This window comes from Phocoena sinus, chromosome 12 (genome assembly GCF_008692025.1).
Source record: "Phocoena sinus isolate mPhoSin1 chromosome 12, mPhoSin1.pri, whole genome shotgun sequence".
Taxonomy (NCBI): Eukaryota; Metazoa; Chordata; class Mammalia; order Artiodactyla; family Phocoenidae; genus Phocoena; species Phocoena sinus.
Window position 1 is genome coordinate 72688678 of NC_045774.1, and position 24764 is coordinate 72713441.

The window sequence follows — 24764 nt, forward strand, 5'->3', positions numbered from 1 at the left end:
GGGAGAACAGATGTTACAGTAGGCACCTGGCCGTCTCTGCCCAAGCCAGAGCTGCCGGAAACATAAGGATAGTGATTTAACCAATGTAAATAAGAAATACGATTATCTTATTCTTGGAAAATGAGATAAATGGTTCTTAATATGTTTTACTATCCTTACAGGTTCACTGTATAAAATTAAATACACAAAAATATGACAGGTTTGTTTCCCTCCCATTTCTGTGCCCCGGCTAGCTGTTTTCCCTTGCTGGGAACTGCTGCTTCTGGTGACCAGGGTTTCCATTATAGACCAGAAATATTCTACAAAGTGTGTTTTTAAATATTGTTTGAAGTTAATTTTCATATGTTAAGTTGTCACTGATGTAGGGTATGAATCCCTTAGTGTGGTGGAGAGGAGGTGGTGGTATACAGGGAACGGGCGCAGTTGGGGGGAAGTGTGCGAATTAGACGGAGACGCGGAAAACAGGGAGTCGTGGTCCCCTGCTGAGTCCTTTGTTAGTTGCCTGGTACTCTGAAACTGGTTCTGAAGCATGGCTTTTTCTTTCTTCACTGAGCCACCTTGAGTATCGGGATTCCTCAGTGTAGGAGTCACACATACTGTGTGGTGAGTGCTGCCAGCTCCCTGGTAGCATTTTCATTAGACGGCATAACTCACCAGGAAAACAACAACGACAACTAGATTTAAGGTTTAAAACTTTAACTAGTCAACAGGGCTTGCCTCTTTCATCATTCTTCCCACAGCTGGTGTTTCCTTCACTCTGCTCTCTCCAGGAAGCCACGCTTTTCTACATCGGGGTTTGTGCCTCTCTTTCCGGCATTACCACCTCCAGCGTTTCAGCTGGTCAACCCCTCCTCTTCTACTTGTCCTTAGATCTCAGTTGAACCTCACCGCTCAGTGAGCTCTTCCTTTTTAACCCTCCAGATGAATTTAGATCTTACGTTTTGCCTTTTCTTTCCCCTGTACTTATCACATTGTTATTTTAGAGTTATTTGTGTAGCTCTTCCTATAATGTCCTGTTAAGCTCTCTGGACTGCAAACTTCATGAAGCTTTGAACCACATTCAGCATGTCAGTGTTCCACTGGTTTAGTGCCTGTAAGCATTGTGAGCATTCGCTCAACAAATACTTGTTGAAAAATATTTGGTTAATTTTGTATCCACTTGACTGGGCCACTGGGTGCCCAGAAGTTTGCTCAGATATTATTTGGGGTATGTCTAGGAGGGTGTCTCTGGATGAGATTAACATTTGAATCGGTAGACTGAGTGAAGCACACTTCCCTCCCTCATGTGGGTGGGCCTCATTCAATCTGTTGAAGGCCTGGATAGAACAAAAGGGCTGACCCTTCTGTGAGTAAGAGGGAACCCCTCTTGCCGGACCGCCTACAGGCTGGGACACCAGTTTTTTCCTACCTTTGGACCTGAACTGAATCTTTGGTTCTTCCTGGGTCTTGAACTTACTGGCCTTCACACTAGAACCATACTATTGGCACTCCTGGTTTCTCCAGCCGTTGAACTTGGACTAGACCTACACCATTGGCTCTTCCGAGTCTCCAGCTGTACTGGCTCTGTTTCTCTGGAGAACCCCGATCAATACAGTGAACTTCACAGTTTTCCATAAAATAACTCTTGAGAGGAGATAGAATGTTTCTGAAAATCTCAACTGTGGATCTGAAGTAAGAAAGCCATCTTGTGGTATTTCTGGGAATATCATGTGAAGTATGCATCCCTTAGGACACCGAAGCATAATTTTCTGCAATGATTCTTAACATGTTTTTTGCCAAAGTCCCCTTTGGAAATCTGGGGAAGTCTGTGACTCCTTAAATCACTGGTTTAAATAAATAGTGTTTGAAATAAAGAGTGTTACAAAAGAAACCGATTATATTGAAATATAGATATCAGAATATTGAAAAAATAAATGTGGGATATTATAAGATATATTCCTCTTTATCAAAGACTTAAATAGCAAGATAATATACTTAAATACGGGCAATTTAAAATAAAATTTTATTTTGTAAAGAGGTCATTATGAAGGTCATCGATATGACTAGACTGTATGCCTGTTTATGTTATAAAACAACCATATTTTGGGTCTAAAACTACTGTAATTTCAAAGTGATGATAAGCATAAATGATATTTCAAGATATATGTCACAGATGTAATGTGATATGAAAATATTTGTTATTTCTGTTGATGACATAATCACAGGAACTACTACTATTTCTCTTCTCCCTTCTTTTATAATGGAAGGAAACACTAAATTTCATGCAGTTAGCGAGAAAAGATGTCCACATTTAAAGATTCCTGAATTATACCCACTGATTCCTTGAGGGTCTGTCATTATTAGGTCCTTGGACCTTAGGTTCAGAACCTTTGGTAGGGTTCTAAATTGGATCTTCACAAAAAGTACTGACAGGGTCTCTAAAAACTGATTCTTAAATTCAGGAGTTTTCTGACAATACCAAGAATGTGAAGAATAAAAGTCAGTATTTACTTAGTTCTTGTATATTCATGGTTTTGTTTTAAAAGTTATTATTAGTAACTCACGCATTTTTATCAATATAATACTTTATAATTCACATAGGATGCAAAAATATCTGGTCTCATTTTATCCTCTCAGCAACCAAACGAGACACACATAACATGCACATCTACTGTGTGTTCCATATGTTTGATTACTCCTATTTAGTAGATGCGAAAGTTGAGGAGAGCCTGCATTTAACCCCAGGCACTTTAAGTACCTGCTCAAAATCATAGTGTTAAATAATATCTCCTTGTGAACCAAACTTGGGTCTAAATCCAGATAGTATGCTCTATAGACTTATATTGCCATGAATTCATATTTGTTAGTGAATTATGTGTGTAAATTTAAAGTGTATGGATTAATGGAACCTATGATATATTCAAAATGTACTAGACAGCTGCCTACAACAAAGAATTATCTAGCCCAAAATGTCACTAGTGCTGAGGTTGAGAAACCCTTGTTTAGATGAAGGTACTTAAAAAAAATTCCTCACAAACTCTAGCACTTAGGCTGACAGGTAGAAATGTCTTTTTGTCATACTAAGTTGATCTTGAATACCTGGTTCAAAGTCATTTTAAAAAGCTGTTACAAGTGGATTAATTTAATTAAATAATCTAATGTATGTGTGGAAAGCGCAATTGTTATTTGAGAGATTTCAAATCATGAGCGCTCTGTATTAGTGCACATATGAAAACATTTTAGTTTGAATTTGAATTAGGTGTGTTGGTTATTCAAAATAGAGCTACAGAGAACTGAACTACATGAAACTGAAAAGTTGTTTCAGATCCATATATTTATTTATCCATTTGTTTATTTAAAATTGATCGAGGCACTGCTCCATCCTGATGTTGGATTAGGTGCTGTCATACAGACATGAATAGCATAGCGCCTGTCCGTCAGAAGCACCTAGATCTCTGGGCGAAATAGTAGTTAAACAGAAATAATGAAATATGGGAAGTTCCATGATAGAAGTACGTGGTGCTGTAGGAGAACATTGGAGGACACCTCCCTAATCCAGAGAGAAGGAGGAAGGCCACCATTCAGGAATCGGCAAGGGTCATTTACAAATTCATGTGTGATTTAATTGGTAACTCAGTGTATTGGATTGCTGTCTACTTTGAGGCTGTAGATTCTTCTACCTCAAAGAGGGAGGAAATCAAATGAAGGCACAGTAGACAGTTACCTTGTGGTCCTGATCTTTCTGGTTCACTGTCTTGAGTATTCGCTTTACTTATTATCGTAGGCATATTTAGAGGGTTTTGTCTGAGTCACATGTATAATATATTTGTTGGAATAGCGTAAATGTCCGTGTGATTACTAGAGACTCTTCTGGCGATGGGTATTACCCATTTGGTTTGGATTATTCATATACATTTCAATCTGTGATCTTAGACTTGGTTTTATCGTTTGTGTACACTGGTAGTTTCAATAGTTTATTAAGAATTACCAGTCTGCTTCCTTAACAGGGACTTTTCTCTACTGTGAAATTCGCCTTAGAACTTCTTTGAGAACAGTAGAACTCCATTCTGCTGAAAGGATTTTGAAACCTCATTAATGATTTTAAGACTTACATTTGGAAAATATAGTGTTGACATTGATGGGTAACAATTTCTCAGCCTTATAAGGAATCTATAAAGTTCTGACTTTTAAGTAAGAAATACTTGACCTAATTAAACATCTCATCTGATATTTTAAAAATCCTTTTGCTCCCTTAGGTAGAGGTGTTCTTTCTTTTTTAAAACTGAGCAAACATCACTTAAACTACAATGTAGTTATACTTGCTATATCCTGTAATACCTAGATGAAATAAGTTTGGGGTATTGTACAATTATGATATTTTCTTATAAGTTTTAGTGTATCTAGGGCCAAGTGTATTTTAGATATATTTTTATAATCATTACTTATATCAGTTTAAATTACTTTATATCAGATATCTGTAAGAATTAATTGCTATGTAATAAAGCCAAATATTTTTTCTTAAAGATGTTAATATATTGATTTTAAATAATTGATTTTTCTGTCTCTTAAAGGAGACTATTACCAGAGAACTTGACTGCACAACTGAATGCATTCAAAATAATCATATTATTTTTCTGATGTAAACTTTACCTTGGAAATGTATATTCCATCTGGCTGATGGTTTTTTTGAAGAAACGAGATTGTATACCACTAGGAAAATTTTAAAAGTTATTATCTATGTTGTCAATTAGAATTAAAAAAAAATCAGTTTCAAAGGACAATTTTTGGCAATCTGGAAGACTTGGGGGAAGGAACCATTCAGTAGAATGTGTCCAGGGCAAATGTCCAGTATCTCCTCTCATTCTATAGATATGAAATATGCACATAAACTATGTTAATACATTTGAAATTATTATATTTAAAACTAAAGCTCAATTTGATCTCTTTATTTCAGAACAATAAATAATAAAAATGTAAAGGTCTCTCCTTTTGTACTCTTTACATATAAATAATTTCTCCCCAAAATTACTGTCAACAAAATTGTAAAACATATTTTCATAAGACCTTTTAGGATAGATATGCCATATTACCTGTAATGTCACATTTATCAAATCTGTATGTAGTTCAGTCAAAATCATAAGTTATGAAAAAAATTTGGTAAAGAAATTGAAGACAAATTAGCTTTTAAAAAAGGTATTTTAAAATTTGGAATGTGAAATGCATCCATAATTTGCTAAGCAAACTTTAAGTTATTTTAATTATATTCTTTTCACATGAGCAAATTAGCTGCTGAATTGATTTTTTAATAGATTAAACCTAATAAAATTTAGCACAGTGAAATTCACTCTTTCTGGTATATACTTCTCTTTTTTTTTTTTTTTTTTTTGTGGTACGCGGGCCTCTCACTGTTGTGGCCTCTCCCATTGCAGAGCACAGGCTCCGGACGCGCAGGCCAGCGGCCATGGCTTACGGGCCCAGCCGCTCTGCAGCCTGTGGGATCCTCCCGGACCGGGGCACGAACCCGCATCCCCTGCATCGGCAGGCGGACTCTCAACCACTGCGCCACCAGGGAAGCCCTACTTCTCTTCGTTTTGACAAGTGTACAATGTTGTGTAACCAGCGCCACAATCAAGAAAAGTTCCACCACCTCGAAAATATTCTCTCGTGCTGCCCCTTTGTAGTCAGCTCTTCTCTCCACTCCCCGACCCGAGAACTGATCTTTTTAATCCTTATAATTTTGCTGCTTCCAGAATGTCAAATAAACGAAGCCACGCAGTATGTAACCTTTTGCGTCTGGCTTCCTTCATTAGCATAATGCATTTGCAGTTCATTTATGTTTCTTGTTTCAGTAGTTTTTCTTTTTTTTACTATTGAGTAATATTCTTGTGTACCAGTGTAGCTTAGTTGTTTCAGGTTTTTTGCGATTATTACTTTCCACTGTCTTTTCTACTTCTTTAAACCTTCTTTCTTCACTTTTCTGCTTTGTCTTCTCCGAAACGTATAATAGCAACTGTATAGTTACGGCAAATCAGTAATTGATTAATGATTTATTAATGATTAATGTGTTAATCCAACACATTTTTTTTTTTTTTTTTAAAGAGCAGTTAGTCCAATTTTATTTATCTATTTTTTTTTTTTTTTAAGATTTTTTTTGATGTGGACAATTTTTAAAGCCTTTATTGAATTTGTTACAATAATGCTTCTGTTTTATGTTTTGGTTTTTTGGCCACGAGGCATGTGGGATCTTAGCTCCCTGACCAGGGATTGAACCTGCACCCCCTGCACTGGAAGGCAAAGTCTTAACCACTGGACCATCAGGGAAGTCCCCCAACACATTTTTTGTTGATCATCTACAAAGTGATGAGTATTATTCTGGGCACTAGGGATTCACTGGTTGAATAAAACATACAAACATCTCTGCCCTAATATGATTATGGCTTCAAACATTAAAATTAATGAATTCTGTTGTCATAATGCATTACCATACATGTAGAAATTATCTTAAAGATTTTTGTGATTTAGGTAATGTTTTCCTTTTTGCCATTCAGCTTGATTATTTTTAGTCATTATACAGGGAAAAAAGAAAAACTACTGAAGTTCGTTGGAAACATTAAAGACTGTTAGTGTGGAATATAGATCCTATTTGTTGTTTTTATGGCAATAGTTTCTAATAAATTACTCCGGACAAAGTTTCTTTCTCAGTTATGTTTGCTCTGTGCAAACATGGTTTCTAATATAAGTCTCCTGTTATGCCAGGAATTTTGTTTTCATTTTTGCTTGAGAGTCTCAGTTTTCTCAAGAAGATATACATAGATTAATTAGTAGAGTCTAGAAGAATAGTTGTCCTGTTTGTTGCCCTCAGCAGTGAAACAACATACCATTCTGCTGTGTAGGGATCTAGTCCAAAAGGTTTTTTAAGGAGGAAGGAAAGTAAAAGAAAGAAAAAGAGAAAAACAGGGTTGAACCTAGAGTGTATGAGAACACTTTTAGGTAATTAGGATTATAGGTGATCTGGAAACCTAATATATGTATAGCTAAGCTTTTCAACTACATAAAAGACTTAATAGAAGTCATTTGAAAGTTAGAACTTGCATGTGTACTTTGGATACAATGTCCTTTGTTGGATAGGCCCTGCAGGAGAACCCTAAGGTAAAAATTCTTTGAAACAGGTATATGTTACCTTAACTTTTTAATAAGGAGAATGTATTAAGTTAGGGTGTCACTGTCAAGTTTTAGATGTAACTGACCTGTTTATAAATTTCTGCAAAATATATTAATATGTCTTTGTTAGTATGAAAAAATGCATTAGAGAGCCGGAATTATTACATTGTTCAAAATTCAACTTATTGTTTCTCTGAATACTTTTTGGGAAGTTGCTGGTTGGTAGGAATCACATTGATGTGTCATTCTTAAAACTGCTGTATATATTTAAAATTTTTCAGGGGTTTTAAGATTTAAGTTTACATATTCATTGATTTTTAAAAAATTCACAAAGAGTAGTAATAGGATATGAATCCAGTCATAGGACTTTAACTCTTTAACTTGGCCCTGTTCTTCAGATTCTAAGCCCTAGTGGTTTGTTTGTTTCTGTTTAAGAGTTGAATTTGTACTTTAGTGCGTGTTGGAAAATTTGGCTAACAGCTTATGGGAGTTTGTAGTTACTAAACATCAAAGAATATAGCAAGAGATATCCAGGTGGCGTTATCATTTACATGGCATAAGGTATGGTAAACCTGTTAGACTGAGGAATTGTTTCAGACCAAACATTGGAAAATTCATATAAAAAGACTGGCTAATGACACCAATAGATGAGTTAATGCCATTATAAAGAGAAAGAACGAGCATATGTTAGTACTTCCGATAATGAGCCTTATTCTCAGAATACCAATATTTTGATTATTATTTTTACAGGCAGATTTTCAAGGGCATAACATTCAAAAGTTTGCTGCTTCTTCACATATATTCATATGTTTTTGAGACTTTAACTTCAGCCTAGCTTTTTTCCCATTTTTAATTTCCAAGTTTTCATTTCAAGCTAGAGAGAAGTCTATTGTCTTCTTTTTCAAATAGATTACTGTATATAATTCTGCTTCATTTCTAGGAAGCAGACATTTTACATTATATCTTTATATTTTAAAGTATTTTCCTTTATGTCCTTATAAAAAGTTTTATATCTTTATAACAAGTTGTGCTTTTAGCAGGTGAAGTGTGCCTTCCATTTTGTAGATTCCTTTTTCACAAAAACATCCCTTTCTTGTTACTTTAAATTTTAAATGTAATTTTACCAGGCTTGATAGGCTAGTTTCCTGAGCAGCAGTTTTAATGTTTTTAAAATTTTAATGTCAGTCTCTAAAATATTTAAAACTTTCCATTTATCTTGCACGTTACTGAGGTCTAATGTCAGTTACTGTTCTGAGCACTAGGGATAAAGCAGTGAAAAACAAACAGACAAAATTCCCTGACCTCGTGGAGTTTGCATTCTGGTGGGGACACAAACCACAAATGAAAAAGAAAATGGCATGGAAGGGTTCTAGCAACACCGCAGTGTCTCCTGGTGCGGACGGGGACGCCAGGCAAGAGGATAGAGAGGCTGCGCTGGTCCGCTGTGCTCCAGGCATCTGGGAGGGGGTGATGGCACCAGGCACGGCCGGACACCCTGGATTATCCTCTTGGAGGGGGACCATCCTGCTGCTGTCCACGTGTATTAGAACTCCAGAGGACCCCCGGCTGGGCATGTAATGGGGCTTTTGTAGTGAAGGAATGGCTGCTGGTGGGGCAAAACATCTTGGAAACGGGCACCAGCCGTGCCAATAGCACGTGGAGCAAACCCGCCCATCATCACGCTGGGGCCAGACCCAAAGCAGTCAGTCTAATCTTGGGCTTCAGTATCTCCAGGGAGATCCTAATCTTCCAGATTAATGACTACTGGGTTTATCTGCTATTACTTCCCCTCGTATTATATCGTGGCCGGTCTCCTAGGTCCATTCTGGGTTTTTGTATGCACTCATCAGTTCTATTTTGTTTGCTTGTTTTTGAGTTTGTAATGCTGTTGTTTTGTACAGTCAGTGTTCATGTAAGCAGATGATGTAGGTATAATAATAAGGTTCGAATGGGCTTACTGGGTGAGTCTGGAAAGGCTTTAGAGAGGAGGGAGCGTTTGAGGTATGGCTTGAAAGGAGAGAAGCAGGGAAGGAAGACATTCTTGACTGTGGTATAGTGCAAGAAGAAAGGGGTGCGGCATGTCCAGGCAATGGTGAGAAGTTTTGTGTAACTAGGAGTGTATAATTAGTGAGAGATAGCTTGGGAGAGGAATGTTGGAAAAGGTACCGCGGAATCATAGATAAGGCGTCTCCTGACCTATTTTATACATAGAAACACAGCAGGGGACTTCCCTGGTGGTCCAGGGGTTAAGAATCGGTCTTGCAATGCAGGGGACACTGGTTTGATCCTTGGTCGGGGAGCTAAGATCACACATGTCGCAGGACAACTAAGCCTGTGCGCCGCAATTACTGAGCCCACGCACTCTGCAGCCCGCACGCCACATCTAGAGAGGAGCCCGTGCACTGCAACAAAGAGCCCGCATGCCACAACGAAAGATCCCGCGTGCCGCAACTAAGATCTGATGCAACCAATAAATAAATAAAAAAGAAACACAGCAGGTCGTAGGTGACCTACTCATGTTCATCATTTAAAAACCTTTTGTAATAACTACTATTCATTTTTAAATTTAGTGGTACTAATACTGATAATTATATCTTCTTTCATTTGCGTGGCTTCAGATAATTTCCTCCTATCCATTGCCTGATTTTATCCTAACATTATCTAAGTGACACAGATCTGAAAATATTATCCTAATATTTAAAGGTGAGGAAAGTGAGGTATGGAGAGATTACATGGTTTACTCAGTCACATGGCCACGCTTGGAGGGATGCCAGATCTTCTGATTTTCAATTCCATATACTTGTTGGATTTATCTGGTGTGTAGATATGCGTTTTGTCCTTTTCCCCCCTTGAATTATCGTGTTTTCCTTTTCTCCATAGGACTTGGCTTTTACCCTGGAAGAGAGACAGCAGTTGAACATTCATGGATTGTTGCCACCTTGCTTCATCAGCCAGGATATCCAGGTCCTTAGAGTAATTAAGAATTTCGAGCACCTGAACTCTGATTTTGACAGGTAACATGTTCCTGAGGGTGATTTTTATATGTCTCATTGGCAACTGTCTAGTTTATTTGTTATCAGATGAGAAAGTTTAAATATTTAGTGCTTTGGAAAGAGTAGCCAACTTCTAGGAAGATTTGCCTGTAAATACAATGATGTTTTGTAAAAAATTTACCCTCTGTAGGAACATCTGAACAAATTAAAGTTTTCTAAACTATATCCTCAGAAAGACAACTTTTCTCTTGTGATAAAGTTGTTGCTATGAAGGTGAATTACCAGGAAATGCCATTCCAAACTAGGTGAAAGTGGCTTTGAGTCAGACACTAAGTACGTTGTAGGTGAAAGTGCACTTTTTCATCTTCCAAGCGTGGTTCCGACACTTTTGTGAATTTAGGTCACTTACTTTGTTTAGGACCCAGTTTCCATGTTTGTACAAAGATAAAGGTACCCTTGGGAATTAGCTAGCCCTAAGTTGAAATTCTGGCCGTATATCACTAGAGCAAACCACTACACCCACTGCCATGACCACTGCATGTGCCTTGCCCTCTATTTTTGATGCTGCCTTTTCTTATTAAGGTGTTAGACCCATCTACACCTCAGTTTTTCCATTTGTGGGTTGAAGAGAATAATAGTTATTTGAAAATATTGTTGCGAAGGTTAGAAGAGAGAGCTAACCCAGTGCCTAGTAAGTCTTCGTATTAGTCAGGGTTCTCCAGAGAAATAGAACAGCTAGGATGTGTGTGCGTGTGCGTGTGCGTGTGTGTGTGTGTGCGCGTGCGTGTACATACACATAGTGAGAGGGAGAGAGAGGGAGGGATTTATTGATTGATTGATTTTGATTTCAAAGAATTGGCTCAAGTGATTTTGGAGGCTTGGTGAGTCCTAAATCTCCAGTTGGAGTCCCAGGGAAGAGCTGCAGTTCAAGTCCGAAGGCAGTCTGCTGGCGCAGTTCTTCTTTTGCTCTGGCGTTGGAGGGAAGGCCAGTCTTTGTTCTATTAAGGTTTTCAATTGATTGGATGAGGCTCACACACATTATAGAGGGTAATCTGCTTTATTCAGAGTACGCCAATTTAAATGTGAATCTCATACAAAAACCGCCTTCACAGAAACACCCAGAATAGTGGACCAAGTATCTGGGTGCTGTGTCCTAGCCAAGTTGACACATAAAACTAACCACTCCTTTTCAACTTGGCACCCATGCACGTCTCCTTAAACTAAACTGAATCTCTGCATAAAGACAATAAAAAGTCCTACCTCTGCCTAACATGATAGAACTATCCCAGGTACAACTGAAAACACACTCTTTCCCCAGAAGAGGATATAAAGCCCTTGGTGCTATTTACCCTTCTCGTTGGTATCTCTTGACTTTAATACTATGATGTAAAGTTAACTATACAGTTGACCCTTGGGGACTTCCCTGGTGGCACAGTGGTTAAGAATCTAGCTGCCAATGCAGGGGACACGCATTGCTGGTCTGGGAAGATCCCACATGCCTCAGAGCAGCTAAGCCTGTGCACCACAACTACTGAGCCTGAGCTCTAGAGCCTGCAAGCCACAACTACTGAGCCCGCGTGCCACGACTACTGAAGCCCGAGCGCCTAGAGCCCGTGCTCCGCAACAAAAGCCACCACAATGAGGAGCCCGCACACCGCAACGAAGAGTAGCCCCAGCTCGCCGCAGCTGGAGAGAGCCTGCATGCAGCGATGAAAAAAAGACCTAATGCAGCCAAAAATAAATATAAATAAATAAATAAATATTTTTAAAAAAGTATAGTTGACGCTTGAACAACATGGGTTTGAACTGTGCAGGTCCACTTATATTTGGATTTTTTCGATGAATGCATCCTACAGTACTACATAATCTGTAGTTGATTGAATCAAATGAGGAACTACAGATAAGGAGGGCCAACTATAAGGTTATATGTGGATTTTTGACTGTGTGGGGGTCAGCACCCCAATCTCCACATTGTTCAGGGTCAGCTGTTTTTAAATACTATGATATAAACTCAGTACATCTTAGGTTACATGATAAAGGGATAAGAGAGGGAAAAATTATATTTGTCTACATATATTTGTATATATATATTACAAATATATATATATTTATATACACATACACGCAAACGTATTCATAACAAAATAAGGAAGAATACACGTGGTAATTACAGTCCTCGTTTCTGTAACTGGTCACGTGATCGGAGCTGGTATTTATGACTACTGTCTGCCCCTACCCATTTCACGCTTCCTTTGCCTTCAGCCAGTACCTCAGCCAGTCTTGACTCCTTACCTGGTACAGTGAGCCAGATCTTTAATTCTGGAGGGTCTGGGCTGTTAGTAGTCCTGTCTGAATTGGGTTGTTGTAGTTTCCCATTGACTTTAATCATGGAGACCCCCTAATGGATCTCTTGTTTTCCAGACACCCTCTTCCTTACCGCCATTATGGAGCGGGAGTCCGATTTCCCCTTGAAGTCAGGGTTGGTCACCCCAGCCAGCACAGTAACTCCCTTCTTTGCCTGTTAGTTCGGAGGCACGCGGTGCCCAAAGCGGCCAGTGGCAGTCTTAACTTCCAGTTCAGTGGAATCATTGTCTCCTGGTGGAAACATTCCTCCCTTTAGAATGAACACTTCTAGGCCAGTGGAGCATCATGGCACAGGGACAGGAAGCAGGAGTTTCGCTGGCGGGTCACTGGGGGATAATGGTGAGTGGTGCCACTTCCATTTCCAGCCCTGTGATTCCGGGACTTGTGCATGCTGGCTATGGGAGAAATAGAACCATATATTGGATGCGGATTCAGAGCATGTATCACCTCCTGGAGTATCTTGCCCCAGCTTTACAAGGTGTTGTCACCTAGCTGGTGCTGTGACTGAGTCTTCAGAAGGCCATTCCACCATTCTGTCAAGCCAGCTGCTTCAGGATGGTGGGGACATGGTAAGACCAGTGGATTCCAATGAGCAAGGGCCCATTGCCTCACTTCATTTGCTGTGGAGTGAGTTCCTTGATCAGAAGTCATGCTGGGTGGAATTCAGTGGATGAGGCATTTTGTAAGTCCATGGAGGGCAGCTTTGGCAGAAGCGTTGTGTGCAGGGAAGGTAAGTCTTCATACAGAGCAAGTGTCTCTTCCAGTGAGAACCAGTGCCGTTCCTTCCGTGATGGAAGCTGTCCAGTGTAATCAACCTGCCACCAGGTAGCTTGCTGATCACGCCATGGGATGGCGGCATATCAGGGGCTCAGTGTCGGTCCCTGCTGCTGGCGGATGGGATTCTCAGCAGTGTCTGTGGCCAGGTCCGCCTTGGTGCGTGGAAGTCCCTGTTGCTGAGCCCATGGGTACCCTCCATCCCTGCCATGGCCACTTCTTTTATGAGCCTGTAAGCGATGACGGGGCAGCTGAGGACAGAGGCTGACTCAGTTTATTCAACATGTATATTTGCTTCTTAAATTCCTTCACCATCCCTTTCACATATTTCTTAAGTCCTTCCTTCAGCTGCTTCCATTTTTACTTTATATTCTTTTCCTGGGCCATTTTATCAGCTGCCTCCTCGGAGCTAGTGATTTTCATATTTTTATCACAGACTGTCCCTCAAAGATTTTTGTTTAATTAATTAATTAATTCGTTTGTTTATTTTTGGGTGTGTTGGGTCTTTGTTGCTGCGCGCAGGCTTTCTCTAGTTGCGGTGAGCGGGGGCTATTCTTTGTTGCGGTGCGCGGGCTTCTCATTGCGGTGGCTTCTCTTGTTGTGGAGCACAGGCTCTAGGCGTGTGGGCTTCAGTCGTTGTGGCTTGCGGGCTCTAGATCACAGGCTCAGTAGTTGTGGCGCGTGGGTTTAGTTGCCCCGTGGCATGTGGGATCTTCCTGGACCAGGGACTGAATCCATGTCCCCTGCATTGGCAGGCGGGTTCTTAACCACTGTGCCACCAGGGAAGTCCCTGTCCCTCAAATATTTATTGAGCATCAACTCAGTGTCAGGTGCTCTTTGAGTTATTGGGATTGTAGACAATGATCTCTGCCCTCACAGAACTTACCTAAATTATTTTTTTTAAAATACTGAAAAAAGGAAGTAAATAATAAAATAATAAGTAAATTATTTAATACGCTAGAAAGTGACAAGTGCTAATAAAAAAAAGAAAAGGTAGAGCAGGGTACGAGGGATGAGAATGCTGGGGAGCGAGTGGGTAGGGTCAATTTGCATTGTCAGGATGGACTTCATAGAGAAGGTAGGTTATGAGCAAGTAATGAGAGGCAGTGAGGAGGTTAGCCATGAGGAAGTCTGAGGAGCAGTGCTCTTTAGCTGGTAGATTCAGGGACCAGCAGGGAGACCTGCGTCTGGAGCAGGATGGTGAGGGGAAGAATGGTAGGTCGGGAGAGCAGATTAATGAGGTCACGGAGGACAGATTATATAAAGACAGATTGTGGAGGCCACTGACGGACTTTTGCTGTTACTCCGAGTGAAAGGGGGAGCTGTTCAGGGTTTTGAGCAGAAGGTCAACGTGGTCAGAGCTATGTTTCCAGAAGACTTGCTGCAGCGTTGAGAATAGAATGTAAGCCGGGAGAGTATTTAGGAGACTCTTACAGGCCAGAGATGATGGTGATTTAGATCCAGGGTGGTAGCAATGAAGGTGTTCAGGTTGGAATATATCCTGAAGCAAAGCCAACATAATCTCTTAATGTAATATAATATATTAGACAAGAGTGTTAGAGACCTTCCAGAGAAGAGGAGAAAATAGCAAAGAAACAGAAAAGGCATGATCAGTGAAACAGGAAAACCAGAGAATCTGCTGACCTGGAATTCAGGTAAAGAGAGTGTATGGAGCTCTAGGGAACGCCACTTGTGTCAGATGTCCTGACAAGTAAACTAAGATAAGGTCTGAGGATTGATCATTGATTTGGCATTGATGAGTTCCGCATGGCGAGATCAGTGTTTAGCATGTCTAAAAGTCATCATCTTCTTCCCAGTTGTTAATTTTTGGGGTTGAAATAACTCATCTATTTGCCAGGCATTAGAATCCTTGTGTCTCTGACTCCAAATTCTGTGCATTTTCAACTATTCCAGGGAATGAGAACCCACCCCCCCCCACCACCACCAAAAAAAAAAAAAAGCTGGTAAGGCTATTAAGGACAATTTTGGAAGATTCTTTTAAGTTGCACCAGGCAGTTTGAGTTTTATTCTATAAACCATTGAAGGTTGCCAGTAATATGATAAGGTTGATATTTAGACATCCTCTAGAAGGAAAACTGCCTCTAGAAAGAAAAAGACCATTTGATATAAGTAAAAAGTCCCTTGAACTTGCTTACCTTAGTAATTTTTAGGGTCAGTGCTACATTCCTTACTCATTTTCTGCTTGTCATTTCCCTTGGCCATTCAGTACTGCAAGGTAAAGGATGAAGTCTTTCTATTTACTTAACGTTTAAACTATATCCACAGTGGTGTTTTCATTTGTCTTTGATTTGAAAGTAGGGACAAAGTCTTTTCAAATATTAAATAAAACTGCTATTTCAGCACTGATTTTTTTTTTTTTTTTTTTTTTTGGGCTGCTTTGGGTCTTCCTTGCTGCATGCCGGATTTCTCTAGTTGTGGCGAGTGGGGGCTACTCTTGGTTGCGGAGCGCGGGCTTCTCTCATTGCGGTGGCTTCTGTTGCGGAGCACGGGCTCTAGGCACGCGGGCTTCAGTAGTTGTGGTACACGGGCTCAGTAGTTGTGGCTTGCAGGCTCTAGAGCACAGGCTCAGTAGTTGTGGCGCACGGGCTTAGTTGCTCCGCGGCATGTGGGATCTTTCCGGACCAGGGCTCGAACCTGTGTGCCCTGAATTGGCAGGCGGATTCTTAACCCTTGCGCCACCAGAGAAGTCCCTCAGCACTGATATTAACATTTTGAATGACACTAGCTCAGGTTTATGGTACTTCATTTTTTGAGATGATTAGGAATTCTTCCAAAGTCTTTTGATCAGATGTTTTCTGTGTGACCTACTGTATACTTGGTTGAGAAATGTTTAGTTAGATTTCTAACAGCTATTGTACAACTTTGTTGGAACGTAGATCTAATTATGTCCAATTTCCACAGGTATCTTCTCTTAATGGATCTTCAAGATAGAAATGAAAAGCTCTTTTATAGAGTGCTAACGTCTGACATTGAGAAATTCATGCCTATCGTTTATACACCCACTGTGGGTCTGGCTTGCCAACAATATAGTTTAGCATTTCGGAAGCCAAGGTATGTAAACTCTTAAGTACAATTTGTGTCTTTCTTTATTTTTTTGTAAAGTGTTTGCAATAATTAAAAAGAATTATGGAATGGAATGGAAGTTTGGAAAAATCTAAAACAAACTTCATTTAAAAGAACATTTAAAAATATAGTGTTTTATTTCTGATTTAAGATCATGGGAAAGTATTTTTTTATAAACCAATTTATGTTTCCTTTTACAGACAATAAATGAGCTTTTTCTTTTTTGGGGAAAAAGTAGTTGATCATAATTAAGCTTGGCTCTGAGATGGTAATTACCACTATTATGTTTGCATTTTACAAGTTAAAACAAAGATTCCCAGTTTTCCTGAAAATAAGGAGTATATTGTTTCCTAAATTCAGAGCTGACATTAAACTGGCTCTTTTGTTGATTTCTTTTAAATGAAATTGTAATCACCTTTAAAGATGTATAAAATATACAATATAGTTTTTCTAAAGCCATAGCTTTATTTATTATATCGCTTTAAATACTTTTGCAGCAAGAAACAATTGAAATAAGTATCAGTGCTTTTAACAGCAGCAACAATAAAAGCTCGAGTTGACTGCATTTGTGCTCCTTATAGTTCTGAATTTAAAGATAAAAAAGAAATGTTTATAAGTTTATACCACAAAAAAAGCCTATTGAAAATACTGTCATTGAAGTGACTATTTTTGAGGTAAGATCTGAAAGATTGAATATGTAGATTTCTTGAAGGTATATTGATGTAGTGATAGTACTTTGCACACTTGTGCCACATTACCCCTTGTATAAAGGGAAGAATTATATGTAGGCGGTCTGTTAAATTACACTAATAGCACATATCTATGTTGCATTTATATAATGGCTATGTTAATAGTGAATAAATTTTTTTCATAGACAAACAGAATTTAGCTGGTAATTGTATTATGACGGATAATTCTTTTTTGAGTATATCAGTATTTTTTAATCTTACAAATAATACATATTCATTATTGAAAGAATGAGAAAATGCATATATACAGAAGGAAGAAATATTTTAAAAATACACAATGTCATCATAGCAAAAATTCCGATACGTACAAATACATACTGTTTTCCTTATAGAAGGGATCATACTGTATAAGCTGTTCTTTACCTTACTGTTTCTCTGAGTGACATCATAAAATATATATGTCTGTCCATGTCTATAAAATATATTTCTACATAAAGACTCTTGATAAAAGTGTAAGTGTATACATCTTAGCTGTTTTAAAATGTAGTTTAAGCATATTTATTGAAATTCAAAGTTTTCTATGAGATCCTGAGAAGTGCTAACAACTATAAGACATGTAGAAGAGCTTAGCTCAAAGTATTTGGGTTGAAGTTGACATAGAAATCCCAATAGCAACAGTTACTTTTTTGAGCACTTACTAGGTACTAGATTTTCTACGGGCTTGGGATACATTGGTATATATATAAATCTAAAAACAGAAGAGACAGCGAAACAAAAAGTAATTGTCTAGAGTGTTGGGAGGCAATAAGTGTTATGGGGAAAGAAAAAGTTGAGCAGGAAAAGGGGGATGCGGAGTGTCATGTGCTTTGGGGGAGGGGCAGTAGCTGTTTTACATAGAGTGGACATTGTAGGTTTCATTGGAAGATGATATTGGAGGGTGAGAGGGGGAGATACAAGGGGGAACGTGTACCATAGAGTAGCATAGAGACAGGGTGGAGTGAGAGAGGGCTGAGTAGTAGATGAGGTCACAGATGTAGGATAAATAAGAGGGTATAGAGCCTATAGCTTCCTGTCGGCTATTTTGAAGAACGTTGGCTTTTACCATTAGTTAAATGGGTAGAAGAATCAGGTAGCAGCTATTGCAGTAAACCTAGTGAGTGATAACAGTGGCTCAGATTAGGAGGGTAGCAATGGAGTTCGGGGTAAGAGTTCAGTTTCTGGATAAAGATAAAGTCCCGAGGACTTCCTGTTGGATTGGAGGCTTCCTAGAGCAGTGGTTAAAAGTATGGGCTCTGGCGTAGATGGCCTATTTTTACTTACTGGTTTTGCCACTTGTTCTAGCGTTGAATAAATTAGTTAACCTTTCTGTGCTTCAGTTTCCTCCTCTGTAACAGTGGGGATAATACTATAGCCCAACATCCTTTATCTACATTTTTTAAATCCCAAACTTTGAAAACCAAAACATAAAAAAAGAAAAAATCTCATTTGGGACCAAACCTGATCTATCGGAGCCCATTTGGTGGCAAAATTTGAACTGAATTTATATGGGGATATTTATAGGATTTATGTGACGTAGTGTCATTTTTTTTTTCTTTAGAAGTATTAGTGTATTTGATTATGGGGAGCTTTGTCAGAAATAATCTGATAGGTGTGTGGATAGATGGAGATGGGTAGATAGATGGATAAGGAAGGAGAGGAGAGGGAGAGGAAAGGGGAGAGATGGGACGAGATGTAGCAGGGCATTCATAGCAAAATGCTCACAAATGTTGATTCTAGGTGACACATTCATGGTATTAGTCTATCAACTTTTCTGCCATATTTGAAATTTAAGGAATACTATACTAACAGAGAGAAAGTAAAATTTCCACAAGTGTTTCTAAGTAATCTCTTTATGGCACTTTTCTGTCATGTTGATTTTTTTTTTTTGCGGTTCGCGGGCCTCTCACTGTTGTGACCTCTCCCGCTGCGGAGCACAGGCTCCGGATGCGCAGGCTCAGCGGCCATGGCTCACGGGCCCAGCCGCTCCGTGGCATGTGGGATCTTCCCGGACTGGGGCGCGAACCCGTGTCCCCTGCATCGGCAGGCGGACTCTCAACCACTGCGCCAACAGGGAAGCACCCCCCCCAACTTAATTCTTTAGTAGAATAATTCTCATGGGTTCTCCCATGATTATAAAAAAAGAAACCTGTTTGAAAATGTGTTATGTGACATATCTAGATATTATATTTAATTAGAAAGGAAATTGTGTTCGAATAATGATGGATCTTTCAGGCATCAGTTAGCATCTAGACTTTTTTTTTTTTTTAAGCCCAAATTGACAAATGTCTTTTCAACCTTTCCTACCGCAACAGTAGGTATTCAAAGACATTTAGAAACTAAACAGGAGGATTATACCTCTTGTTATATTTACTTTGTGGGTTTGGTGGTAGCAATTAGGAACATAATTAGTGAAAGTTAAGGGTTAATAGTACAGGTACTGAGTTTAGTACAGTTGCAAATAGGTATATCTTTTGATCTTATACTTTTTTATATATCTTAATGACATGATACTTTCCTATGGCTAGATATTATTTTTCATTTTGAATATGGCATTAAAATCTGGCTAGGCATCCAAAAATAAATTCTTCTGTGAATAACTCGTAACATTTTTTTCTTGAGGTATGATGCTGGAATATTCTTTTGTTGGTGTTGTGTGGAATTTCTTTTCTCTTTGGCATAGATACATCGTGTGGGGTTTTTCAACACGTCGTGGATAATGATTTTTAAGAATGTTGTTGAGTTTGCTTAGATTATCTCGTTCCCATAACATTCAATTCTTGCAAAATTTTCGGTATTTGGTAGTGCAGTATGCTTACGTCAACACATCTAATTGTGGCTAATTTGTAGATGATAGAGGTGTGATTGTTGGAAGCTAAAGACAGTTCCTTTTTACATTTTTGCAGAATGCTGATCCTACTGTGTTACTTAAATTACTTGTATTCTGTGAAACTGTTCTTAAAGAAAAGTTTTGTGCAAATTGATAATGCAGGTTTATGTAAAGGACAGCTAAAGCAGATTTATATAATTTCTTTGGAAATATTTCTGCCTGCTATATTTTACACTGCATTTTCCAAGAATCATCTTCTCCTCTAAGTTCTTATTAGCTACATTACTACTTCACCATGCCTTTGGCAGTTAATCATGTTCCTATTTTTGGTATTGTGAATGTTCTATCAAGTACTCTTGGTCTCTTTTCTTTTTTAATTTAATTTATTTCAGTTTTTAAGTTGAGGTATAATCGACATATTGGTTCCAGGTATATAACGTGACGATTCTATATTTGTACATATTGTGAAATCATCACCACAAAGTCTAGTGAACATCCATCATCATACATAGTTAGAAAAGAACTTTTTTCTTGTGATGAGAACTATTAAGATATACTCTCTGAGCAACTTTCAAGTATGTAAAGCAGTATTATTAACTATAATTGCCATGCTGTATATTACATCCCCAGGACTTATTTATTTAATAACTAGAAGTTTGTAACTTTTGACCTTCATTCACTTCTACCCGTCCCCCTCCCCCTACTTCTGGCAACCAACAGTGTGTTCAATCTACAAGCTCAGTTTTTCTTTCCCCCCTTGGTTTCTTTTGTTGTCATTTTACTATTCATTTAGTTACAACTAGACTGTAAGCATCTAGAGAGAAAGGATCATATTTTAGAATTTATCCCTGTATTTCCCATGCTGTTTTAAGCTTAGTGTCTGCTTGGTGCTGAATGAATGTATGTTGTTTGCTACCTCACGGAAATAGTAACTTGATATTCCTCTATTCATCCACTCACGAAGAAAAACATAAAGTATTGGTATGATCTTTGTATCTCCTACTATTTTAAGCTTACTGTTTTAACAGGTAAATTCTCATAAATAATAGATCCGAAAGAAATTAGCTTCATTCCAAGGAATCAGGTTGTGAGGAAGTAAAGCTCTGATTAAATATAGACCATACAACTTTAAACACATAACTACACTCCTTTCAACTACTCATCTCTATACAGTGCATCACTGATACAATTTTGGCAAAAAGGATGAGCTAATACAACAGTTTGTTGGTGATAGTTTTTTTAAAAAAGCATTTCCAAAGTCTGTTCTGACTAGTACCATTAATTGGTTTGCCAACACTTAGGTGAAAAAAAACATTCAGTGTTCAATTTAATTGGAGAACCAGAGTTAACTAAAATTAAACAGGATTCTTTATTGTAAAATTTCTCAGAATAATACGTATTTTGAAAGTTTTTTGGTTGAGGAGAATTAGATTTAATATAGATAATATAGTTAACATAATTTTGGCACAAAGTAGTTTTTCCCAAGTAGTGGTTATTACAACTGGTACCATTATAACTCCTGGATTTCTGGGTGACTAAAGGAATGATGGTGTCATTCACTGAGTTTCAAAATAATTGAATATGTTTATGAGAGATATAGAAAGTTCTTTTTGGGGGCTTCCCTGGTGGCGCAGTGGTTGAGAGTCCGCCTGCCGATGCAGGGGACATGGGTTCGTGCCCCGGTCCGGGAAGATCCCACATGCTGCGGAGCGGCTGGGCCCGTGAGCCATGGCCGCTGAGCCTGCGCGTCTGGAGCCTGTGCTCCGCAACGGGAGAGGCCACAGCAGTGAGAGGCTCGTGTACCGCAAAAAAAAAGAAAGTTCTTTTTGGGACATGTTGAGTGGGATTTTTTCTCAGGCGTTTTATTTTAGTTTATTGAAGTATAAAGAATAAAATAACACATTGATTTGCAATGTGTTAGTTTATATGCAGAAATATATATATACATATATATTCTTTTTCATATTCTTTTCCATTATGGTTTATTACAGGATATTGAATATAGTTCCCTGTGTTGTACAGTAGGACCTTGTTTATTTTACATATAGTAGTTTGTGTTTGTTAATCCTAAATTCCTAATTTATCCCTCCCCCCGCTTTCCCTTTGGTAACCATAAGTTTGTTTTCTATGTCTGTGGGTCTGTTTCTGTTTTGTAAATAAGTTCATTTGTATCATATTAGATTCCACATATAAGTGATATCATATTATATTTGTCTTTCTCTTTCTGACTTATTTTACTTAGTACGATAATCTCTAGGTCCATCCATATTGCTGCAGACGGCATTATTTCATTCTTTGTTATAGCCGAGTGATATTCCATTGTGTATATATATATATATATATATATATATATACACCATATTTTCTTTATCCATTCATCTGTTGATGGACATTTAGGTTGCTATTGTAAACAGTGCTTCTGTGAACGTTGGCGTGCAGGTATCTTTTAAAATTATAGTTTTGTCCGGATATAAGCCCAGGAGTGGGATTACAGGATCATATGGCAACTCTGTTTTTAGTTTTTTTAAGGAACCTCCATACTGTTTTCCATAGTGGCTGCACCAATTTACATTCCCACCAACAGTGCAGGAGGGTTCCCTTTTCTTCATACTGTCTCCAGCATTTATTGTTTTACATTTTAATGATGGCTGTTCTGAACAGTGTGGGGTGATACCTCATTGTAGTTTCAATTTGCATTTCTTTAATAATCTGTGAAGTTGAGCATCTTGTGCCTGTTAGCCATCAGAAGGGACATGTTGAATTTTAAATGTCTTTGGGACTTCCAAATCGAGGGGGATGTCTAATAGGCAATTAAATGTATGGACCTGGAACTTAATGTATTTAAGGATCCTAGTATTTTAACTCAAACATTATATATGCTACATAAAAGGTACATGTTTTGATTTTGGCAATGATGAAGATTATTAACAAGTCTAATTGTCAAAGAGAATCAGTAAGATGCGGTTTTTTGCTGATTTTTTCCCAGAAAATTCTTAGAGAAATGCATGGAAGGAAATACTAAGATGAACCAAAACAAAATACTAAGATCGTTTTTCTACACTTATTGTTTATTTGTATACATATTTCCTTTGGAATTCTAAAAAGGACTTGAAGTACAGTATTTGTTATTTAATTGCGAGGACCAAGCTTTCTTTATTACCTCATGTGCAATTTCATAGGAGAATGTCTACCTGGTAATATAGAAATGGTCGTAAACATGACCATGATTAGACCATGATTATTGTAATGGAAATATATAGTTTATCCAGAAGGGCCAAAAGTTCAGCAAATTTTGTAGTCTTATAGGGTGAGGGTGTCGGTTTTAATTGATATTTGGTTTATGAAAGAGCAGCAAGAAAAAAGCTTAAAAGGAATAAATGTGAAAAGGAACCTTCCCAAAGCTAATACTCCTTTAACCCAAGAATGTCCTCATTATATGCTGAAGATTATAATTAGAATAGCTATCGAATGAATAGTTAATAGGATGAACACTTTCATATTGTATCCTGTTTTATAAATTTTCACATTTTAAATCTATCTGGTTTTCTTAAACAGTCTTTTTTTATATGTACTATACAGGTATATGATAGAGATTTTACTTTATTAAGCTATAAGTATTTCAATAACTCAGTAATTAATTATAAATAACGGCAGTTTAAGTTGCTTATGGAAAAGAAACATGATTTCACAGCCAGTTTTTTTTGTTTTTTTATATCATTTTTTTTACATCTTTATTAGAGTATAATTGCTTTACAATGGTGTGTTAGTTTCTGCTTTATAACAAAGTGAATCAGTTATACATATACATGTGTTCCCATATCTCTCACCTCTTGCGTCTCCCTCCCTCCCACCCTCCCTATCCCACCCCTCCAGGTGGTCACAAAGCACCGAGCTGATCTCCCTGTGCTATGCGGCTGCTTCCCACTAGCTATCTACCTTACATTTGGAAGTGTATATATGTCCATGCCTCTCTCTTGCTTTGTCACAGCTTACCCTTCCCCCTCCCCATATGCTCAAGTCCATTCTCTAGTAGGTCTGTGTCTTTATTCCTGTCTTACCCCTAGGTTCTTCATGACATTTTTTTTCTTAAATTCCATATATATGTATTAGCATATGGTATTTGTCTTTCTCTTTCTGACTTACTTCACTCTGTATGACAGACTCTAGGTCTATCCACCTCATTACAAATAGCTCAATTTCGTTTCTTTTTATGGCTGAGTAATATTCCATTGTATATATGTGCCACATCTTTTTTATATGTACTTTATCCATTCATCCGATGATGGACACTTAGGTTGCTTCCATGTCCTGGCTATTGTAGATAGAGCTGCAATGAGCATTTTGGTACATGACTCTTTTTGAATTATGGTTTTCTCAGGGTATATGCCCAGTAGTGGGATTGCTGGGTCATATGGTAGTTCCATTTGTAGTTTTTTAAGGAACCTCCATACTGTTCTCCATAGTGGCTGTACCAATTCACAGCCAGTTTTAATAGCTGTGAGTTAGAGGTTTAACCCGTAAATTGAATAGTTCTATCCTTCGTGATGTGGTCCTTTGTGATCCATTGTGATGTAAACTGCCAAGTGATCCAGTGCCCAGAGTATCTCTTGCTTTCCTAGGTAATCTCACTTTCAGAGCTAAGGGGGCTTCTGGGAAGAGGTCAGAGGAGGTCCTAAACCTCTGAGTAGTCCTGGATACAGAGCTGCGCAGGTGGACCAGGAATATTTTTTATTGAATTTGGCTTTCTTCGATTAAGCCACTTTAGAATCTTTAGAAATATTTAGGAGACTTTTGAGAACAGGGAATATTTTTCATTGATAGCTCTGGTTCAGTTTGTAATTTTTATTTTTTATT

General features: G+C 38.2%; 1 protein-coding gene across 1 annotated transcript in view; it reads left to right on the top strand.

Annotated features, from left to right (window-relative positions):
* Nucleotides 1–24764, top strand: part of ME1 (malic enzyme 1) — a 191418-nt gene that overhangs the window by 20453 nt on the left and 146201 nt on the right. The window contains exons 2-3 of the mRNA XM_032651130.1: nucleotides 10021–10154; nucleotides 16194–16343. Coding sequence (XP_032507021.1) covers nucleotides 10021–10154; nucleotides 16194–16343 — 284 coding nt within the window. The remainder of the gene's footprint in view (nucleotides 1–10020; nucleotides 10155–16193; nucleotides 16344–24764) is intronic.